The sequence below is a fragment of the Pundamilia nyererei genome, unplaced genomic scaffold (genome assembly GCF_000239375.1).
Source record: "Pundamilia nyererei isolate P.nyererei 1_Seehausen unplaced genomic scaffold, PunNye1.0 scaffold00093, whole genome shotgun sequence".
Classification (NCBI taxonomy): domain Eukaryota; kingdom Metazoa; phylum Chordata; class Actinopteri; order Cichliformes; family Cichlidae; genus Pundamilia; species Pundamilia nyererei.
In genome coordinates this window covers 911,220-933,067 of record NW_005187494.1, presented here as the reverse complement: position 1 = coordinate 933,067, position 21,848 = coordinate 911,220, and the positions used below count along the sequence as shown (strand labels likewise).

General features: G+C 41.1%; 1 protein-coding gene across 1 annotated transcript in view; it reads left to right on the top strand.

Annotated features, from left to right (window-relative positions):
* Positions 1 to 21,848, top strand: part of myo1g (myosin IG) — a 65,405-nt gene that overhangs the window by 28,962 nt on the left and 14,595 nt on the right. Inside the window, exons 17-22 of the mRNA XM_005739724.2 lie at positions 865 to 1,072; positions 1,582 to 1,805; positions 2,998 to 3,142; positions 6,047 to 6,151; positions 6,799 to 6,912; positions 12,902 to 13,059. Of these exons, the coding sequence (XP_005739781.1) occupies positions 865 to 1,072; positions 1,582 to 1,805; positions 2,998 to 3,142; positions 6,047 to 6,151; positions 6,799 to 6,912; positions 12,902 to 13,059 (954 nt within the window). The remainder of the gene's footprint in view (positions 1 to 864; positions 1,073 to 1,581; positions 1,806 to 2,997; positions 3,143 to 6,046; positions 6,152 to 6,798; positions 6,913 to 12,901; positions 13,060 to 21,848) is intronic.

Genomic DNA, 21,848 nt, shown 5'->3' with positions numbered 1-21,848 from the left:
CAGACTATGTTCAGCATTTATACTGTGGTTGCTTTCCCTTCAGGGTTGTCTTCTTGTGTAATTCTGCACCACTGCAAGCACCCTAGCTATTTTAGGATTAAAGTCCTGTTCTGACCATCTGCTGAATCTCCTCCACAGTTTCAAAATAGCAAACCTTCAAGTTGAATTCCATTTTTGGGAAGAGGAGGAAGTAGCAGTGGGCCCGATCTGGAGACTGGAAAGCTCAAGTGTGATTGTGTTACTCATAAACTCCTGAGTTTTTCTTTAACGGCCTGTCAGCAGGTGCACAATGGCACGATAGCAAATGTCAAAGTTAAAGTTACAAAATTGTCTGGGAGCAGGAAAGTGCTACATTAGAATAAGGTCTCAGCAGATGCGGCAGAAGCATGGCCATGTAAGTAGTTAAATACAGATTTTAAAATTTTTTAATGAGAGCCAATGAAAGGAAGAAAAACATGGACAATGTTAGAGTGTTATTTTGGTGTGGTCACAATGTTTTCTCCAATTTTAATCAAAGCTACACTTGACTCTAATACCATAAATTAAGATATCTGCCCTCCGATGCCTCTGGATATCACAGAAGGCTTCTGGATAAAGTCTGACCCTCGTTGAGAGTTCATGGTGCACAAAAATGTGCAAATGTCAAAATCACAGTGACGGTGAAAATTCTCTCGGTTATGCGTCTGATATTGATCCCTCAATCTGACACTTGGAAACTGCTTGGAAACTCACGTTCTCAGGTAGCAGAGTTAGTGATGTTCACTGACATCAACTAACTGTCTCAACTGTCTCTACCCAAGTTTGAGGTCAGACTGCAAACACTTATGTGATCATCGTCTCTGATTCTTGCTGAATGTTGTTCAGGTATAAAATGACGTGCGAGTACACCTGGCCAAACCACCTGATGGCGTCAGACAGGGAAGCTGTGGAGGCCATCGTCATCCAGCACGGTTTCCAGGACGACGTTGCGTACGGCCAAACAAAGCTGTTTGTGAGAACGCCGCGGTCTCTCTTCACACTGGAGCAGGAGAGAAACCACCTCATCCCCATCCTGGTGACTTTCCTGCAAAAGGTGAGGCATGAAAGTGTCACCATGCTTCACAGCTGGTTTAATGTTTAATTTTAAAGATCCATTGATGTGATAGTTTGACATCTAATTCAGCATCAGGAACAGTTCAGATGGTGTGTTGAAGTTAATAACATGCAGTGTTTTTTCCACCAGGCTTCAAGGTATCAGAATAGAAACTGCAGTTTGTCTCAGGCTCATGAATATGTGGCTCTTGGTTATGTTTGACTGAAATTCATCTGCCAGCTTGAATCCTAATTTCCTGTAACAATAATTGGGATAATTAATGCGATCCAGAGCGCAGCTGCATTAAAGTCAATTACTTCGCTTGCTCAATGAAATACCCTTCTCTTTTCTCTTTCCTCTGACCTACTTTATAACTGCAGAGAAATCTGGAACTCTAACCGGAGGAAAAGTTTGTCTTAAGTGCTGTGGGATGCAGAGGCAATAATTTTCCTCTTGTTTTGTCTCTTTCACACGCCCCTTTGTTGTTGTTTTTTTAACCTGACCCACAGGTGTGGCGCGGCACTCTAGCTCGTGCAAGGTGCCGGCGGATGAGGGCCATCTATGCCATCATGGGCTGCTATAAGCGCTACAAGGTCAAGGCACACTTCTGGGAGGTGGAGCGGAGGTTTGCTAATGTGCGAACTATGGCCGACTATGGGAAGAGCTTGGAGTGGCCGACGCCGCCTGCAGCACTGTCGCAGTTTCACAGCATCACAGTCATGCTGCATCGCAGGTCAGAGCACATAAAAATATGCAACTCTGTGTGGTCTGTGAAATACTAAGGATATTTTACATTACATAGACTGACATATTATGCTGTGTCATTATATATTTAATAAAAGCTCAGCCAAAAGAAGCAGTGTCCATCCTTACTGCATCCATGGGAACCCTACCAACATGATGCACAGTCACACAGTTTTAAACTTGGGTGTTATCAAATCGTTGTCTCTGGGGATTGACTTGATTTTGGAGCCAAGCTGAAGTGGCAGTTTTAGGAAACGCCGCTTTGGGGATTTTCATGTTGGCTTCATTGTTCATCCCCAGAGGTTGCTGCTTAGATGTGAAACACTTTAGAGACTTTATTACAGATGAAACAAAAGAGATGTAACTTTCGAATTAGTGGATTAGTTTTAGAGGTTAGTAAAGTATTAACGTTTAAAGATATTGAGAAACAGCCCTTCTACTTGTTTACAGCCTTTTTGTTAAGCTAAGCGAAGTGGCTGCTGGCTAAAGCCTGAATTCACAGATGCGAGAGTGATTCATCTGTCTGTTCTTTGCCGTTCTTTTGATCCACTTCAGACTTGGTGGATCTTTTCTGGGGTTTGAGGAAGAACAGCCCCAAGTTTGAAGTTGTTTGGATAAGTGGTTCAATATTTTAGCTGGAATTTATTCTCTGTTAGCAGTGTTTCCCATAAAGTGACTGCTGCCCGCCCGACTGCACATAGAGTTATACATATTCAAGCCTCTTAACCCTAGGTTTAACTATCTGAACTAAGTGCCAAACCCTAACCTAATCCTAATTCTATCCATTAGGGTTAAAGTCTTACTCCTTCTTCTTCATCCTTACCTCTTTATCCTCACTTCGTCTCCCTCACCCCCACCACTCTCTCCACCTCTTCTCTACCCTGCCTGCTTTCTTCCTCCGTCTCTTTCATCTTCATTTTGTAAAGTGTGCAAAAATCTGGTTTCTTTTTTAGGCACATGTGTTGAAATCAACTCATCTCTTAAGGTCACTAAATTCTCAGTAGCTGCAGAATAAGTCGAGTCAGTGTTTGGCTGTGTGATTGAGTGAGTTTTGGATCACTGATTTTTATCCTTTATCTGACTCTAACTTAAAGCTGTTCCTCCAACTTTTCTTTCTTTGGGCCTTTGAAGTAATATCCACCCTCATGGCATGTTGTCTCGTTCTCATCCCTCGGTGTCAGGTGGTGGGCGAGGCAGATCGTGAAAAACATCCCGCCGTCTGACATGCTGGAAGTTCGGGCCAAAGTGGCAGCTATGACGGCTCTGAGCGGAGAGAGAAAAGACTGGGGAGTCAGCCGAGCCTGGGAGAGGGACTACCTGGCAAATGTAAGAATCACAGTAGTAACAAGATAAATCCTGGGTACCTTTGTTGTTTCTCAGTAAATCGTGTTCGAATAGGTTGTAAAATTATTTGTTTTGGGATTTATTTTGACCTCTGGAAGACACTTGATTTATTTTACCTTTATTTAAGCAAGAAAATTGGACACTTGAGATATGAAATCTTTCACAAATTTGTGAGTATCCACCTTAATATGCAAAGATGAGGCAACACACACACACACACATGCATGCACGCCACACTTTTTGGTGAATAGATGCTGGGATGTGTGATCAGCAAAGATGGATGGATAGGTCACTAGGAGATTGGTGCTCCTAAAGTTTGCTTAAAAGATGCTGACTTTTCTGCAGTCTCAAATGAGTACAGCTGTGGAGAATACCTGGGTGCAAGCGATCAGTGAAACCCAATTATGGGAGGCAAAACTGAATAATAAACACACAAGACAAACTAGCCCTTTGAACATGAGAACACCTAACATAGAGATGGATACTTAAGACACGAGAAACACACGCAGGGCAGAATAAATTGAAACAGTGAATAAAAGCAAACTATAACCACCAAATAAACTAGATCGTAAAACTAAAACTAAGAAACCAGCCATTATGTCTGCGATTATTGTGATTCAGACAGCACACCTAAATCTCAGCTAGAAAAGCAGAACTACTTTTGAAATCACCTGAAATGATATTGCAATGCATTTTATTGAAAAGCTGGAGTTGACTTTTCTGCCGTTTTTACACTTTCCACTCCAGATTTAAAAAACAAACAAACCCAAAAAACAGTAGAAATAAGTCTCAGTGGCTTCCCTGGAAAGGCAGAACATGATTTCAAAATTTAAAACAAACACAAAACTTGTTTCTTTATATATATTTTAACATATCAATGTTAAAATAGTGACATAGATTCTCAAACACTGCTGAACTAATAAAAACATTAAAGCATTTTGTAGTTTTATAGTTTTCCGCTTGTTTTTTCTGCCTCTTTAATTTTCAAAACGGAAGAATTTCTTAAGCAGTTGTCATTTCACATGACTCCCATTTAGTTAGTTCAGCTGGATATTTTGCAGCCCACTGGCAGGAAATTTTCACACAAATTCATCACAGTAATGAAAAAAGACTTGAACAATCAGCTGTGTATAGGATCATCTTTTGTTGTGAATGTATACTGTGCATGTGATGTGCCTTGGGCTGTGACCAAAAGAGGGCTGTTCATGTGAACACAGCCCTTTATTGATGAATACTACAGTTGCTTCATTTACCAGCTAATATGAGGTTGTTTTCTGACTTTAAAGATGCCTTCGGGGAGCGTGAGCGTGACTGCCGCAGAGTCCTGAGACATTCCCTTTGCTAGTTTGTCAGCCGGCCCCTGACTTGCTGGCCTCCTTCAGGGATCTAAGTTCATGTGATTGCATTTAATTCCACAGTGACCTGTAGATTAGTGCATGCATCGTGGCATTCAGTCAGGCTGAATCCTTACTGTGATTGTAAGTTCACCGAGTTCAGGGGGTTCATGTCCAGTCTTAAGCTTCAACAAAGGAAATTTTTCAGGTAATCAACACTAAGACCTGGAAAAAGTGCCTGAACCTGCCCCGTTTCATATTACTTAAATGAACATATTTAGACAGTGATTTTCCCATTCAGCAAAAATGGTGGCTACATTCATCTTTTATATATAGTCAGAGATGTTGAATCTTAGCTGTTGGTAGTAATTTGGAATCACACTAGCATATCAGTTCACTCAGTAGCACTCAGATTTACCTCTGGAACCAGGGAAGCTGGTACAAGTTTAAAAACTAAGAGGTTTTTTGAATACTTACCGTTTCCAAATAACACCAAACGATAAGCCATAATATAAGAGTACACCAGTATGCATCCCTGTGAAAAATATATCCTCTGTCTTCTGACATGTTTTGATTACACCATCAGACTACAGAGAGAAGTGTCACCTTGCCTCCATCACCTTATGAAACACCTTCACACCAATCAACAGGCAGTCATGGAGCCTCTTGGTTGGCATCCGGTGCTCTTTTGAAGTAGGCCTAGTTTCTCTCAGAGGGGATATTTGGTTTCCAAGTGGCTCTTTAGGCTTTCTTGGCGTCATGTTAGCACACATTCAGATTAAGGGACGTTGACATCTCCAGGCAAATGAAGCCATTCGGCAGTTCAACTTTCCTCTATGTTCCCTACTGATTTTTTTTCTCTTTTCTTTAGTTGGCGAATAGGCTGGACTGGTAGTTAGTTGTGGTTTGATTCACACAAGAAAGTGAGCTGTTTTCCCCTTTGTATTCTTCCTGCTGTCAGTCAGAGCCTTTGATGTGTCATGCTGTCATAATACTCCTCAAACAGACTGAGGTTCACTTTGATAGAAGAGATTTTTTAAGGGAAACGAGTGTGCAGAAAGTACTGATACAGAGACTGAATTTATTTATATAGTTTGTCTGCAGTTATTTACTGCAAAATGAATGTACGATGGTCACACCTGGATTTCTTCAGTGCACACAGTCTGGGAACCACAGCTTTAAACCGTGTACTGTATATATTAAAGCATGTAAAATAGATTGTAGGAGAAATGTTTAAAAAATGACCGTGATAGCTGCACTTTATAGGAGGAAGACTATAACAGAGTGTTAGATTTGCCACCAAATGTATTTCTCATCAGCTTTGGTCCCTCTCAAACGGCACGTCAGGCTCCGTGTCTGGTAACAGCAGCCAGGGGCCTTGAGCTTTGATCTGCTGCTTATGGAATTAAAGCGATAAAAAGGCTTAAAAGAGGCTGGGAGAGGTCACCTGGAGTTTTGTGACTAACAGTGAAGTGCATTCCTATTCCATCTGTACTGATGATGGTCGCCTCAACCGACCTCCTGAAATAATACTGGTCTTTCATTTCTGCAGGCCCGAGACTGCCCTCAGACCAGCGCCAGCTTCATCCGAATTTCCAAGGAGCTGAAGAACAAAGACGAGTACAGTCAGGTCCTCTTCTCGAGCTTCTGTAGGAAGGTATAGTATGTTGGGAAAGAACATGGGGAAATGGAAATGTCTGTTTTGTAGCCACAAGGAGTTTCTTTCTTCTGCTGCTTCCTTTTAGCTTTGGGATGTTTTTCTGGTTCGATGTGTTTCCCATTCCACCCCCTCATGCTTCCTCTCTTTTGTAACAGCTCATCTTTCAATATTTCATGTTCCACCAGTGAACACAGCCTTCTCAGGAAGTAATCTGAGGATCAATCATAAAAAGGAACTGAACTATGAATTCAGTCCTCAAGTTCCCTTAACCTGAATGAAGCGCTGCTTATTATTTTACCTCATGCTGAACCTCTTATCGTCTCCCTGAGGATAATAATGGCCATACTTTCCATATCAGGGACTGAACATTGAGGGCTTCGCCTAAGTTATGAGTAGAGCTTAGTTATATTTGAAGTTACATAGCCTTTGATACAGTGAACTGAAGCAACCCCCGACTCACAGACCCACCACAGTCTTTTTTATGTTTTCTTGTGTGTTGCTTCTTTGCTGCTTTACAAGGAAAACCTGTTTTTGAAATGAAATAACCCAAAAGATCCTGCAAGAGGCATGAAGGGCTCTTCACAGAAAATAGAAAATGAACAAACATGCTGAAGCTTTTTCTTTCCCCTGTTCTGCTCTCTCAGGTGAACAGGTTCAACAAGAGCACAGACCGAGGCCTGCTCATCACAGACAAGTACATCTACAAATTAGAGCCAAAGAAACAGTATAAGGTTCTGAAGAAGCTTCCTTTAGACTCAGTAAGTACTCACGTGGGAGAGCATACACTCTGAATGCAAGCTCACACACAGACTCCTTTGCTAGCTTCCCTCCTAAATCCCTTCTCTTATCTTCACTCCTGCTGTCTTTATCCAATATTTCCAGCATTGCAAGTGTATCCTGTTGGGATCTGAGCATATGTTACTCATTTCCACAGCCTGATTACATTATAACTCTCACCCTTAAACCCCAGACTGATTAAACATAGTGTCCCCAACAATGCTCATAGTTGCAGGCACTGACTTTTTACCATAAGACCATATGATGATTTTACAGTTTTTAATACAATAATAAATACTTTCATTTTTCATTAATTGCTTCAGTCAGTACTAAATTCACTTTACTGTCCTTATACTTATTTTGTGCTTTCATGTGGTCTCAGAGTGACTGAATGTCTGCTCAACTCTTTTGGTGCAGAATTTGCAGAGTTATTCATCATAATACATTTCTGATAAATAGTACAAACACATATATTGCATATAATGTTTGTGGCTGAGATTTAATTGTAACTGGACGGCTCATTGCTGCACTGGTTTGAATCCACAGGCCATCATGTTCTCTCCCTTCTCTCTCGTTACTTCCTCCTGTAGTCCAAAGACATGCACGTTAGAGCAAGGGTCTCCAACTCCAGGCCTCAAGGTTCGGTGTCCTGCAGGTTTTAGACATTACCCTCGGTCAACACACCTGAATCAAATGATTAGTTCATTACCAGGCCTCTGGAGAATTTCAAGACATGTTGAGGAGGTAATTTAACCATTTAAATCAAATGTGTTGAATGACACATCTAAAACCTGCAGGATACCAGCCCTTAAGGCTGAGAGTTGGACGCTCCTGTGTTAGGGTAATTGGGGATTGTAATTTGCCACAGGTGTCAAGGCCTCGTGGCCTGTGACAGATCACTCCAGCACCCCTGCAGACGTGAACTAGATAAACAGTTTTTAAAATGGATTGTAACTGTGGCCTTCCAGCTGGAGGAGCCTTGACTAGACAGAACATTTTGATATTAGCATGAAAATTACCAAGATTTCACATTATTATGTAAAGGCACATAAAAAGTAGATTCCCAAGTCAGGAACTGTAACCATCCAATTACCACTTAAGTGGAACATTACAGCATACATGAAAGCACTGAAGAAACATATTATTGTACTTGTGTTCAGCAAGTCAGTAAAATGCGCGGCAATAAATAAGTCCAGAAATCATGCCGCCCATATGCAAGTACAAATCAGAAGGCTGATGTCAAAATGAGGACAGAAAGCAAGGGAGACGCAACTACTGCAAAAACATGCTTTTTCAGGCAAGCTCACTGGACCCAGGTGTAGCTCATGCCGTTAGTTAGTCTCCTGTTAGCTCCTGAAGAACGAAGCACAGAACAAAACCAAGACAAATCACAGAGGAAACTCACAAATTAATTTGACACAATATATCTCTTTTCATAACCATTTAGTGACCAAATCATTTAACAATCAGACTGCTTTCTTTGTTACAAAACAGAGAAAGTGGACTACTGTTAGATTAAGGTTTGAAAACCAGGAGATTTATGTAGATTTATTTTAAAGTCTCGTCTTCAGCGTGTCTTTGCACTAAAGAGCACTGGCCAACCGAGTAAGAGATTAGCTGGACACGGAGCCCTGGAATTGTGCGTAAGGTTTCCAGGTCTGCAACTGGCAACTTGGAAAATTTTTCTTTGGTGGTAGAAAATCACCAAAGCAGGAATATTGACAGCTGGCAGATTTATCTCGACTTTTTTCAGCTGAGGAAATAACATGAATATTTTGACCATGTTTGCTGAGCAAAGCCTTCAAGAAAAGATGTAAATAATTGTGGCGTTTCCTAGTTTATGAAACCAGTCTTTTAACTTAATTCAGGCACTTTTTTTCTTTTTACACCTTAGACGTAGGTTTATAAAAGGTTTTGTCCTTAAAGTGTGGTACAAATACAAAAATAACAGCTGTTATGAATGTGGTCAGACTTTTTGTGCTTTATTCTGGCTGCTCTTTATTTCCTACTCTGTCCCCTCAGTTGTGTACACGCACACACACAAACACACACACACCTACTCATCTTCCGTCCTGTTTGACCCAGGTCACAGCCATCCATCAACAAGTACAAGAGCAATAAGAGGACTCACACTGAGAGAACACTGTCTTCCTTTGGCTCTCAGGGCTGATGACCTTTAAGAATTGTGAGGTTGTTGATCAGTCAGTCAGTGTTTGTGTGCGTGTTTGTGTGTGTACGTTAGGTTTTGTTGTCAACATGTGACGCCGTGGTCATGCTTGGGAGGCAGCTGCCAAGCTTAGCTTTAGATTTTCTGCCATATGGGGCGAACCTCAGCTGAGAAACTGGATCAGGAATCTCAAAGGGCTGCTGGCTCTGCAGGGCAAGAGGCTGAAAGTGTTTAATATGATGCTGAAGTTCTCTTGAAATAACAGAAATCATAATTTTCTTCTACAGCTTGATGCATGAACCTTGGTGTTGGGAAAACATACAGAAAGTGAAGGGTTGACTAAAAAATTTAACATGTGGAACACTGGGTCTCTTTTTATATCTAAAAAAAAAAAGGGGGGGGGTGGTATTGTTTCAGGTAGAGGCATTTAGCCAAACCTCTATGGTACTGTGATGGTGCATTTAATGCTAGAAAAACCTTCTTGGACATTTGGCATTTACCTCTGTCTCGGGTAAAAGTATGTTTTTATCACCACACAGACTTAAGGCGTCTTAAAGCAGAGCTGTAAGCATGCAGTCAAGATTGGAGGAGACCAACTCTAGAACTGTTGACCAAGCAGCTTAATGTCTTTGCTCTCTCATACATATTACATACATTTAAGAGAATTAAATGTATGTAATTGTCTTTACAGTGTCTGCATCTTTAAATGCATGGCGCTTCCACCATGTGATCAGCTGATTAGTGACTTAATGAGCAGCTTAACTGTTGTACCTAATAAAGTGGCTGTGTGTGTTTTGTAATAGCTAGTAGCACACCTTCTTTTTTGGCCAGGAAAACTTCTTAAACTGAACTAAAACATTGAGATGTATGTAATAGTTTGACTAGTTTATGATATTTCCTATTTTTTTCTTACATTAGTTCCTCACTGAGGTAAATTCGTAGAGAATCTGAGACTAAGATGGATTCCAACAAAAGTTGGAGATTGCCAAGTGCCATCAGACTTTGAGGTGACTCAGGTACTGAATGCAAAATAGCTTTCACTGAGAACACCTTCGTGAGATGTAATGAGTCAGCACAGCTGGACGTCCAGCAGTGATAGAAGAGAGGTGGAGAGAGAGAGCGCTTGCATGCCAGAGGGTTAAAAACTATCATTATGCAGCAGCGGAGTGGCTAAAGATAGCTGGTGCCATTAGACTCTGGTGCTCAGAATGAGGAATATGAGTCTTATCCAGGTCAGAAACTCAGAATACAGCATTAAAGAAGCAGTGCATCTCTGACTCTCACCCAGGTCACAGCTGAGGTCAAAACCTGAAGCAAAACACGAGCTCTGTACCTCTGACTGGTCAAATTCAGAAAACCTGACTTTAACTGGCGCTTATGTTTACTCAGTCTTCAAAAAATGTTGCCAAAATTAAAAACTAAGCATTCACTTTCCATAAACATATTGTAAGCTTAAATAGTTACTGTTAAAACATTTAGTCATTTAAATAACTGATAGAAAGTTAATGGACGTTTCTCACACTGGAGTATTTCCAGTCATTAAACTTTTGATTTGTTTATAAGATAAACTATGTGAAAAATGCTCCTTTTATTTAGAACAGTCAAATGTTCAAAGTAGAAATCAAAGTGAAATTAAAAGACTGCTAGGAAGGAATATTAAAAACAATAGAAACACTGGAAAACTTTACACAACAACACAATCTCACAGCAACAGAGGAGATGGCGAGTTTATATACTGCAGGTGAGCTATTGGCAAATAGTGAACAAGTGGGATTAATCAAGGTGGAGCAGACGATGACCAATGAGGGGGGACAAGGAAAAGGAAGAAATAAAAATGAAAGGAATACACAAGGAGCAGTGATTTCAAAATAAAACAGGAAAGAGCGTGATCTTTGAGGTATAGAAGTCTCCCATAGATACTAATTTACAATTTATTGGGGGACATGTCTTGCTTTTTTGTATTATCTCTCTTTTGAGTCAGTCTTGATTGAATTTAGGTTCGATTTATCTACCATGAAGTCTTCTCATAGGTCAGGGACCTCAAACTCATTTTATACTGCAGGCCACACGCAGCCCGCTCTGATTTTCTGTGGGCTGAACCCGTAAAACTCCAATTTCTGTTGGTGTAAAAAGTTTAACTACAGATTTAATCAAGGAGATACGACAAAAAAAGTGCAATATTCAACATTATTTCTCAGTTTTCCTACATGGTAAAGAAATGCTGCTGTTGTAAATGTAAGAAATCAGTCAGCATGAGTCTTTGAGCTTCAATTGTAAGGAGAAAGGTGTAAGATGACAGATATCTATCATTTTATTACTTGTGAATGAGGGAGATTTTTATGGGAAGGAAAAGCTGTAAAACTAGCAAAGAAAGACTTAAAAGTCCAAAATTCCTGCCCTCCTTCACATTTTCCAAAGCCATCCAGCAGGCTGGATTGGGGTCTTTGCCAGGTCAATTCTGGCCCACAGGCCTTATGTTTGACACCCCTAGATTATGTTCCAGTTTAAACCTTAATCATAAGAATAAAGCAGATAATCAAGGCAAAGGCAAAACTTAAAACAGCCCCTAATGTCTAATGCAGGGCAGTTGCATTTATGACGTTTATATTGTAATTATGAATTGGATATTTTTAGATTTTTTTTGTTGGGTTGACAGAGTGAGCACCTAAAAGATCTGGTCTTGTACTGTGCAGCCAAAGTTTGTTTGTCTATTTAGTGAAACTTTAAAGACTGAAGTAAACGATTAACTGAAAAGATCATAAATGAGCCTCAAATCAAATCCATCTTGTGTTATTTTAGAGCTGTAATTTAAGCACTGCTACTGCAAAGAGAAGTGCTGCAGATACAATAGAACAAAGTAAAGTAATGTAATTTATAAAATATGTTTGGAACACAGTAAAAAGTATCACGCTGCTAGATCAGCTGTGCAGCTTCCCCTTCACTGAAGGGCAGGTTTAACCAGCGTTTGTCGGTGCTGGGACATCCTGCACATTGTCGTCCCTGCTGGATTAACCTGTATGGCTGGAGGCCGTAAGAGGCTTAGTCCACTCTGTCCTTCCATTTGCTTTCTAAAAACCCATGACACTTTCTCTGTCTGCATGTCTCTTCTGGTTTTGTCTTTGACCTATATGGGTATATTTCTTTCCTTTCTCATAGTCCTTCTTTCATTTGCACCCTGCCGCCTTCCTCTCCCTCCGTTGCGGTAAATCAGTACATTAATTCCAACTGGGTCACAGCTCATGACTTCCCCTTCACTGCACCCACACACGTGCACCTCCAGCTTACATATTCTGAGCAGAAATAATCCGCTGGCTTCATTTATGGCATTGAATTTTTTTGATCCAAGATATGCTGCGCTGTACTGTATTAAACTCACAGGTTTTGTACATTGATGTGATAATCCCTGACAATTTTATACAAATGAATCCCCAATGCTGCAATCTGTGTCGATGAATATTAAAGGTCACTCAGCCTATAGGCAGGTCATGCATGAGGCTTTAGAGGAAGGAGAATTCTCACCTTTGGTCTTTTGCTAAAATAAAAATAGCATTGCAGCATTTATGAAATACTTCTTTGGAGGTAAAGGGTATGGAGTTCCAATGCCGCCATAATCAGAAAAAATAACAAGCAATTTATCAATAAAAGCACCAAAATTATTAAAATCTATGTATTCATTTATTTATAAGACCCTCACTAGAGACTATTTATCTGTCAGTGTATCATATTACATGAAAAGTCATACAAAGCATGAGCTCAAGCTTGGATCTGGCTAGATCTTTCTTTAACGTGTTCTTTCTCCGCAGTTTACCGGAGTGAGCGTGACCACCGGGGTCGACCAGATGGTGGCGTTACACACGTCCTCCCAGGATGACGTCCTGCTGTGCCTGCAGCGAGGCGAGCTGTGCCCCAACCAGGACAGAGTGGGTGAACTGGTGGGAGCGATTGTGGACCACTTCACACGGTCAGTTACAGAGATATTTTTTTTCTTTGTCTTTTATCCCGCACTCATTTATACTTATGTTGTCAGCCTGTAATGCACATTACCTTCAGGGTAAAAGTACTCAATACTAGCCTGCAGATAATTGCAATGCAAGTATTGCTCCTAAAGATGACTGAAATGATAATAAACCGCCAAGTGCTATGGCCTCGGTCATGGTATCTTAAAATGGATTATTCAGTTTGAAATCTGATTCTTTGTTCTCTACAGCTATGTGTGATTACATTACCTTACATCAACATATACTTATTTAACATCTGTGGGGGATTTTCTCCCGGAGCAATGGTTCCTAACCTGACTGTGGGTTATCCTATGAACAGGCGCAAGTCAAACAACTTCTGGCAGAAAATATTCAGCCAGAATTTCTACCATAAATATGCTGTTATAATAATGATGATACATTACAGTTGATACAATGATGATAATGAGGTAAGTGTATGTACAAGTAATCCCTGTCAGCAAAAAACTGCTTCAAATGCTCTGGTTCAGTTTTTTTTTTTTCATTCTCTTGGCTCTTTATGATGTCACTGAGAGCAGATATCAAGTTATGGTCATCGCACACACATCTCTGACTCTCAGCCCCTCCCACCCGCTTTTATAACTTTCTATTTGCAAGGGGCAGCCAATCAGAAAAAGTTGGATAAAAGGAGAGGCATTGAAACAGCTTGTTTTAGACAGTAGATGAACTGAGGGGCTACAACAAGACCACCAACAACAACAACCCTGCATAAGATAAATAAGCATTATACTGAACTTCTGAATCATGCAAAGTAGGGCTGCACAGTTTTTTATAAAATGAGAATCACGATTTTTTTTGCTTAGAATTGAGATCACGATTCTCTCACGATTTTCTTTTCCAATATAAATATCTTTGGTCAGGTGATAAGTGATAGCCTCCGTAATTTCTTTGTGCCTGCGGGAGTTTGACGGGTATGGGGAAGCGCTGTATACGGTTCCCGTTATTGATGTTTGGGTGGTTGACTCCTGTCACTTTCTTGGCCTTTACAGCTTCGTCATCTCTCACGTGCTCTCCGTTGTTTTTTCCCTGCCAGCTGACTTCTGTATCACGTGGTATGAGCCTCCGCCCTTGTCATTTGTTGAGCAGGAAGAGTGAGCGCTTGTTTTCATGCAGCTTAAGTCCCGGAACAAAATGCGGTACAATCGTCATCTTTTTTTTCTTTTCTTTTTTTTTAAATCGTTGTCATTTCAAAATGAGATCGCACATAAGTATGAATTGAGATTGCGATTTTCTAACGATTAATTGTGCAGCCCTAATGCAAAGCATCCATAGTAGAATCAAGGGATAGAAATATGGAGCTTGAAATGAGCATAATGGGTTTACTTTAAGAAATTATAAACTCACAAGGGTAAAATATAGCCTTTGGGCCAGACATAGCAAACAGGAAAACAACACCCACGAATCAGCCAGTCGATCAGAGGCAGCATCATGCACAGGAATCTGAAGACCAATGATTGCAGGAAGTCTGTACTGCTGTTTAACTCAATTTCAGTGCAGTCTGTTTCATCAGTGATCTATGCAGTGGTATATTTCAGACAACTGGCGAGATGTTAAATATAACCTGGTTTCGATTGAGTTATCCAATGTCTGGCTCTTTGCTTACTTTATTGAAGTCAGTATGGCTCTCTGGGGAGAAATACTGCCTGCCCCGGCACTAACTGAAGGGGTTCATGGCTCAAAAGAGATGCCACAACACTGCTGCCTTTCAGGAAACGTTTATTTCTATAAAAGAAAATTTACTTGCAAGTGTTGAACACAAATAAGAGAGGCAGGCAGCAACTCCCAACTCATCTAATAATAAGCGAAACTTCAAAAAGCATCTGAGGAATACCGATGCTGATGGAGGAGAGGCGAGGCTCAGCAGGTGTGCCTCCGCAGACAATCAGCACTAGAAGTGAAGCAGAGAAGAGAGCAGGTTAATGAGGATGCAAGAAAACACTAACCAGATGGCGGATGTGTCGGCCCACTGGGGCATGCGTAACAGGGTGCACAGAGTGGTCATCATTCTCAAAGAGATCATCCGCAAATTCAGAAACAAATTTGTTTTCTCATGCTGATAATTCACATCTTTGACATAGGTTTTAATTAGAACAAAACATTCTTCAGAAAACTTTTAATGAATTAATCAGCAAGATGAGCCGGCGAAGTGATTGTTCCAAATGAAAACCTGCCGCTTTCCAGGCCTCGGTGTCACATGAAGAAACGACACGGCTTTAGCCCCATTGTTGCCCGCCAAACGTCTCGGTTACAACGAACTCTATTAACGCTGCATAACAATTACGTAAATCATATCCTTGGCATTTATCACTGTCATAGTTGTCGCTGTCTGTGTCCTGCTCTGAATAACTACCGTGAAATGAATCAGTCACGCTGACATTTATCACATTTATCACTCGGATTCCGATTTTTCGTTGCTGTTTATAAACCTGATTCACATCCACCCGCATTCATCTCTGCCAGACTCCGTTTGAATGGCACGGCCCACGAGCTTTCACACACAGCAGACTGTTTTGGTTGTGCGTGCGTGGGCGGGTGTGTGTTTAAGTGTGGCCGTGTTGTCGTAAGTACTGCCCTCGGAGTCCTCACCCAGTCTGCAGCGATCGATCTCCTGCAAATCCTGCCAGCTTCATGCTGAGAGAATTTTACAAAAATAAAGACATAAACAGTGGAGCTCATATCTGAATTCGTTTCCCTTTTTGTAAAATTCATCACAGACTTTGCATTCTTATAGGTACGACTTGTGAAGTTTCTAGAATAACAAAGAATCCAAAAACCCAGGACTGTGAGTTGTTTACTGCGTTAGAGGCTGAAAGGGTTACTTTTATTGAGTTGTGCTGTGTTGGAAGCCAAACAAAATGCTCTAATCATCATTAAAAACCATGTGATGTGATTTCTGGAATCACTGAGTGCAGATGAAGTGTAGACTGAGCCATCAGCTGACTCACATCAACATGTTTTTTATTTCTTCTGTCCTGTCCGTCGTTTTGTTTTTGCTCTCAGCTCAGAATCCGGCGAGACAGCAGTCGCACCAGGGTGCATGTGTTTCTGTGTGCTCCCACTTTTATGAGTCTCTCTGTGTGTATGTTCAGCTTCCTGATCCCAGATCCCCGGTGAGGCTTTTGTGGATTTTACGAGTCTTAGACTTTTGGTCTGGGTTTTTTCAGGGGGGGTGTATGGGTATCTATATCACCAGGGTCCCTGCAGCAGCTGCGTGGCTCTGTGTCGGGGTGCGGCAGGCGTCTCAGGGGGAGTCTGTTTCAGCTCTCCGCCTGTTATTGTGCCACCATCTGCGGTGAATGGAAGGGGGCGCGACCTCAGCTAGGCTACTCATCAAAAGGAGACTCATGAGACAAAGTCAGGGGTGAGATGTGCAAGTGTGCGAGCATGTGCGAGAGGGGGGTGAGGATGACAACACACAGACACACTCCTCTTGTGCTTCCTTCTGTCAGGAAATGGGATGCCAGACTCTGAGAGTCACGCGCACGTCATTTTAGTTTTTATGTTTGGTGGGGAGAACGGTCAGAGGAGGAAACAGTCAATGGAGTGATTGTGACTCCTGCTGCTTTTCCTCGTCTCTTCAGAGTAAGTGAGTAGATCTGTGAGGCTGCCGGTGTTCACAGCTGAGAGAGTTTGCAGTGACACAGTGAGTTGTACAAAACTGGGTCAGAAAAGTCAGCGTTAAAGGCGCAAGGTAAAATCTGACTTCAAAGCCGCTCTGTGTTGTCGGTGAGGATGGCAAAGACAAGCTGTCTGGTTTGCTGTCATGTCACATCCGATTCTCATTCCCTCAGAGGACTGCGCTCTTTCACTCTCTCCTTTCCTGTACATAACCCCATCCTCTCATCCCTGATTCTCTCCTGCTTTCTCTTCCTGTCACCTGGGTCAGAGCTGTCAGTGTGAATGAGCTGTTTGTGTGTGTGTGTTGAGTGTGTCTGTTTACTAAGAGAGAAATACTGTGTATGTGTGTGTTTCTATGTGTTTTTTTTTCGGGGGGTTGGACCATCTGCTGGGACAGCTGGGGGAGTATGAGTGAGCTAAAGGCAGGATTTAGGGTATGATCTGCTCCTGCCTCAAAAGATTTAGGAGGATTTTTACTTAAAAGGCAATTTGGGGGGTTTATAATCTTATTGATCACGGCCACAGACTCCTTGCAGAATAAATAGAAGTTTGTACAAAATGTGCAGTTTGTTAACATCCTTCATGCAACTTTTCACATATTAGATGCTTTAAATTGACAGTTTTGAACTGGCTTTAACAGAACCAATTGTAAAACTCTCAGTCTGTGGATTGATTTCGATATGAAGGATATAAAATACAAAAATACAACTCTGGCTCACTTAGCCCAGAAATTGAGTTTATTGTTCCTCTTATAGAGGAACATTGTTTATTGTCTGTATATATTAAATATATCAATACTTATTTTATGTAAGATAAAATTACCTTTAATTGCTCGATCAAACTGGTTTGGTCCAAAACCGACCCTGACATCATGTACAACTTATTAGCTATAGTCTTGAGCTACCACTCATTCCTTTATATTTTGGTGGGAAATAGGTAGGTGAGTGGGGTGGCTTCTTGACAGCCATTCTTCCACTGAGACCATTACTAATGAGACTTCAAACAGCAGATGGAATAACTGAAGGGCCAGATTCATCTCTCAGGTACTACGTCAGGTTTTTGCTGGCTGACTTTCAGATACTTTTTTTGTTTTTTAGTGCTGCCATTTCTTCTTTTGTCCTCCACATGTCTACATTTCTAATTACGATTTGTTGAGCTATGCCAAGTTTTTGGCTAAAAGCTCTTTGGGAATGACCTTGTTTGTGTAAAAATACAATTTTATACCTGTCAAACTGTGTTACCTTTGGCATTCTTTTAGACTGAGCGAAAGACATGGTGAGATGCGTTTTTGCAACAAGTTCCTCGTAATAAAGTGTCTAAAATTGGTTCAGTGATAAGTTGTGTGTTATGTGTAAAAACAACAATGGTTTATCCCTTGAGTTAGGTGCCTTTTGTATCCTTAAATAACACACAGGTCAGTGTTGAGTAAAATTCGAAAAATCACACACCACTAAACAAAAATGTCTCAAAAAGCATATTGGTCATTTTTTCCCCGCACACCAGGTACAGCGGAATTGGCTCAGTTTGTCCCCGGTATACGTTTTTTGCTTTCTTCTGACCACTACTCATGCTAGGGCCTTCATCTGGGTCGGAATTTTCTCCATGACCCAGGTCAGATTGGCTACTTTTTCTTTTCATCTCACACTTCTTCGTCTTCTTCGGTTTTACTGGCAGTTGGCAACCCATTTAATTAGAGCAGGTAGCTGTACTGCCCTCTAGTGGAAGAGAATATAATTGTTCTGCCCGTTACGCTGGTCGCTTAGAGTACTAATCAGGTGGAACCACGGCACACCTGATCATTTCTAACGACACATTGGTTGAGAAACACTGTCATAAAGGACATACGCAAGATTTTTACTTTATTGCAGAAAACTGACTGCCTGACTGGTTTTGGTTGCATTGCTGGATTGTGTATAGAAGACTGTATTGTACTGTGTTGTGTTGTGTTGTATATAAGGCTTTTATTAAAGTTGTATCTTTTTATTTTTTAGTTGTTTAGTGTTTCTGTGCATCATCTGTACATATGGTTTTTGACAATAATGCTAACTTTAACTTTGACCGATATACTCAGCTTTACTATCTCTCTGGGTCAGAGGTTCTTCATTGCTAGCTTTGCATTAGCCTGTTTAAGTGGATGCTGTGTGCAGCAGTACAGCATCGATAGATCGATACCTGCCCTGAGCTTAGTATGCACTTGACTGTCACATTTAAAGAAAGTTATTTTTATTCCTCTACTCCTTAAAATTTACTCTGTTTTTCCTTCTCCTTCCACAGGAGTCAGATTATTGTAGCACGAGTGTGCAGGAAACGACCACGTTTCTTTTCTTTAATGACATATTTGTTTTCGTAACGTTGGTCTAATTACTGGATTTAGTTTGGTAAGATGTTATATTCCGGATATTACTCAACAATCTAAGATCACCCGTTTATTTTCTGAACAACATGTCAGTTCAGCTCCAAATTGCTGCGTTGCTTCATGTCGCCTGTAGCTTTTTGTTTTCAGGTTACTCATCAATCCCATCTTGTGAAACAGATACTGTTTTCATATTTAACACTAACACTCGCTGGAACTCAAGGATGAACTGGTGAACGTCACAGTGACCACATGACTGCCCCATTCTTGATAAATGATTTGTCTAGAAGACTTGAAGGGGATTTAACTTCATGTTGCACAACGTCTTGAACTAAAAGATGAGTTTACTCCACCTTACTCTGCGTACTCAAAGCCCAGTTACAAGCCTCATTCACCCAATTACACACAAACAATGCAAGTCCTTTTTTCTAAACTTAAGCACCTTGCCTAATATTCATGTGCACACTCACACCGACCTCCAACCTTCCAATTGTTATATCACTCTAACCTCCTTATTGGTACGTTACAGTCTGGAGGTTAGAGGTCTCTGTGATCTAGCAGACTATAAATGTCTATGTTAATGTTTTACCATATAATAATGAAATGATGGCATTTTACATTAAAAAGGTCAAAGGTCAACTTCACATTGACTTTCCATATTTCTGGTGTTTATATAGCACAGTAACTCAGGAACAGAAGGGAGATTTTTATCATATTTAATATATATAGATGCTCAATTTATTGCACTAATCTTTATAGCCCACCTTAATTTAAAGTCTTCACTACCTATGTAATGAAAGTCTTAAACTTTGTAACTGTAAGTAAACGTATACTTGAATGATTTGTGGAGTCCACAAAGTGTTAAGATCTAGTTTCCTCACTTGCACTCTCCTCCTCTAACTCTTATTTGTTTTCATTTCCTCAGTCTGCTCCTTCCAGACTCTTCTCCAGCATTTTCTCCACTCGTCTCCACATCAGCAGTTTCATTTATGAATATGGAAAGACCTGGAACGATGTTGCGTTAATAGCAATCTTCTGGGTCACCCATCCCTTTACAGCTTAGCAAGAATAATGTGCGAGTTCATTAACCCTAAAGTATATGTGAGAGGACTTGTGATTAGGCGTTAATGCCCAGATCAAAGAGAATCACATAGACACACATGCTCACCTGCTAATGATGGACTCGAGGACTTGTTTGACCTCGCTGGACATCAACAGTTTGCCAGTTATTCTAGGTGTGAGAGAAATCAGCCCTCTCATTTCTAAATTCAGTTTTTAGGTCGTGAAAGGCGTCATCCAAGTCCTGAAATAGCCTCCCCTGTTTCTCTGCCTCCCCTTTTTTTTTCTCCCTCAGTGGCTGTCCTCAATGTGCTCGTCTCACAGTCGGTCCTGCTGGCTGGAGCAACAGGAGCTGCATCTTGTGCTCCAACTCTCCTCGGTCATCTCGTCCCCTCTTTTATGTTTTTGTCCCTAATTTTTTTTGTCTCTTTTAAGATTTTTCCAAACCTGCAGCTTCTGATCAGGTTCTTGTTTTGACTTGTTATTGGAGTTTTGATCAAATGCAAAGTAACTGCAGGAGCAGCTTTTAACCCAGACGGGTGTAAATAATGTATATAAACTCTGACCTATTTCCTTCTCAGTTCCCACAGAGCTGGCAGGTCATGTGCTTCACTGATTTTCTTCATTTAGCCACAAAATCCAGCCTCAGTCGCACTGCTATTTAAAGTTGGTCAAAACGCCTTGTTGACATGTGCAGTGTGTGGTTGACTTCCACCAGCGCAAGTGTGAATGATTCATCCCATGTGCACAAAATCAGATGGCACAGCCACACACATTATAGTTCAGCAGCTATAGAAAGAACTGGCATACATTATCCAGGATATTCTTGGTCCCTCTTTTGGGCTTTGACCAGATGCTCGTTTTGAGAGATCAGACACACGGTCTAAATCAGGGGTGTCATTTTAGATTGTTTGCAAGTTCACATAACGAATAACACATATTGTTCCTTTTTTTTAATGTAAACAACATTAAGGTCATGGTTCTCAGCTGGAGAAGTGTGGAGTGCTCACTCCAGTTTGCAGATTAGCTGCTTTCAGGCACAGGAGCACCATTATCTCAGGGTCTTGTTCACAAGTGAGGGGAGTGGGAGGTTCATTCTCCCCTCGACTGTTAATGCTGCCAATTGGTGCAGCTTTGGCAGTGATGCCGCTACCACACTGAACTGTTGTGGTGGAGAGTGAGCTGGTCATGAAAGCGAAGCTGTTGATTGGCATTCATACCATCACCTGTGGTCATAAGCTGTGGGTAGCGACTGAAAGAATAAAATCAAAAGTGCAGAAATGAGTTTCCTCTGGAAGGTGTATGGGCACTCCCTTAGAGATAGGCTGAGGAATATGGTCATTTAAGGCCAGGGGACTCAAAGTAGATCTGCTACTCCTCCACACTGAACAGTCCCAGTCCAACTGGGAATAGATTCCAGGGCAGACTCGCGACACACTGAAGAGATTACATGTCTTGGCAGGCTTGGCAATTTCTCAGCGTTCCCCCACAAGAGCTGGAAAAGGTAGCGAGGAAGTGGGACATCTGGGCTTCTCTCTCTGTTAATTATGCTACACCCGCAACCTGGCTAAGCTGCAGAAAATGGATGTTTAAGCACAAAAATGTCCACTTTTAATAATAAATATAAAAGTTATTATGATAAGTCTGAGTTGTCTTTAGGGAAAATAAGTGTAATTTACAAGTTTAATTTCATATATATATATA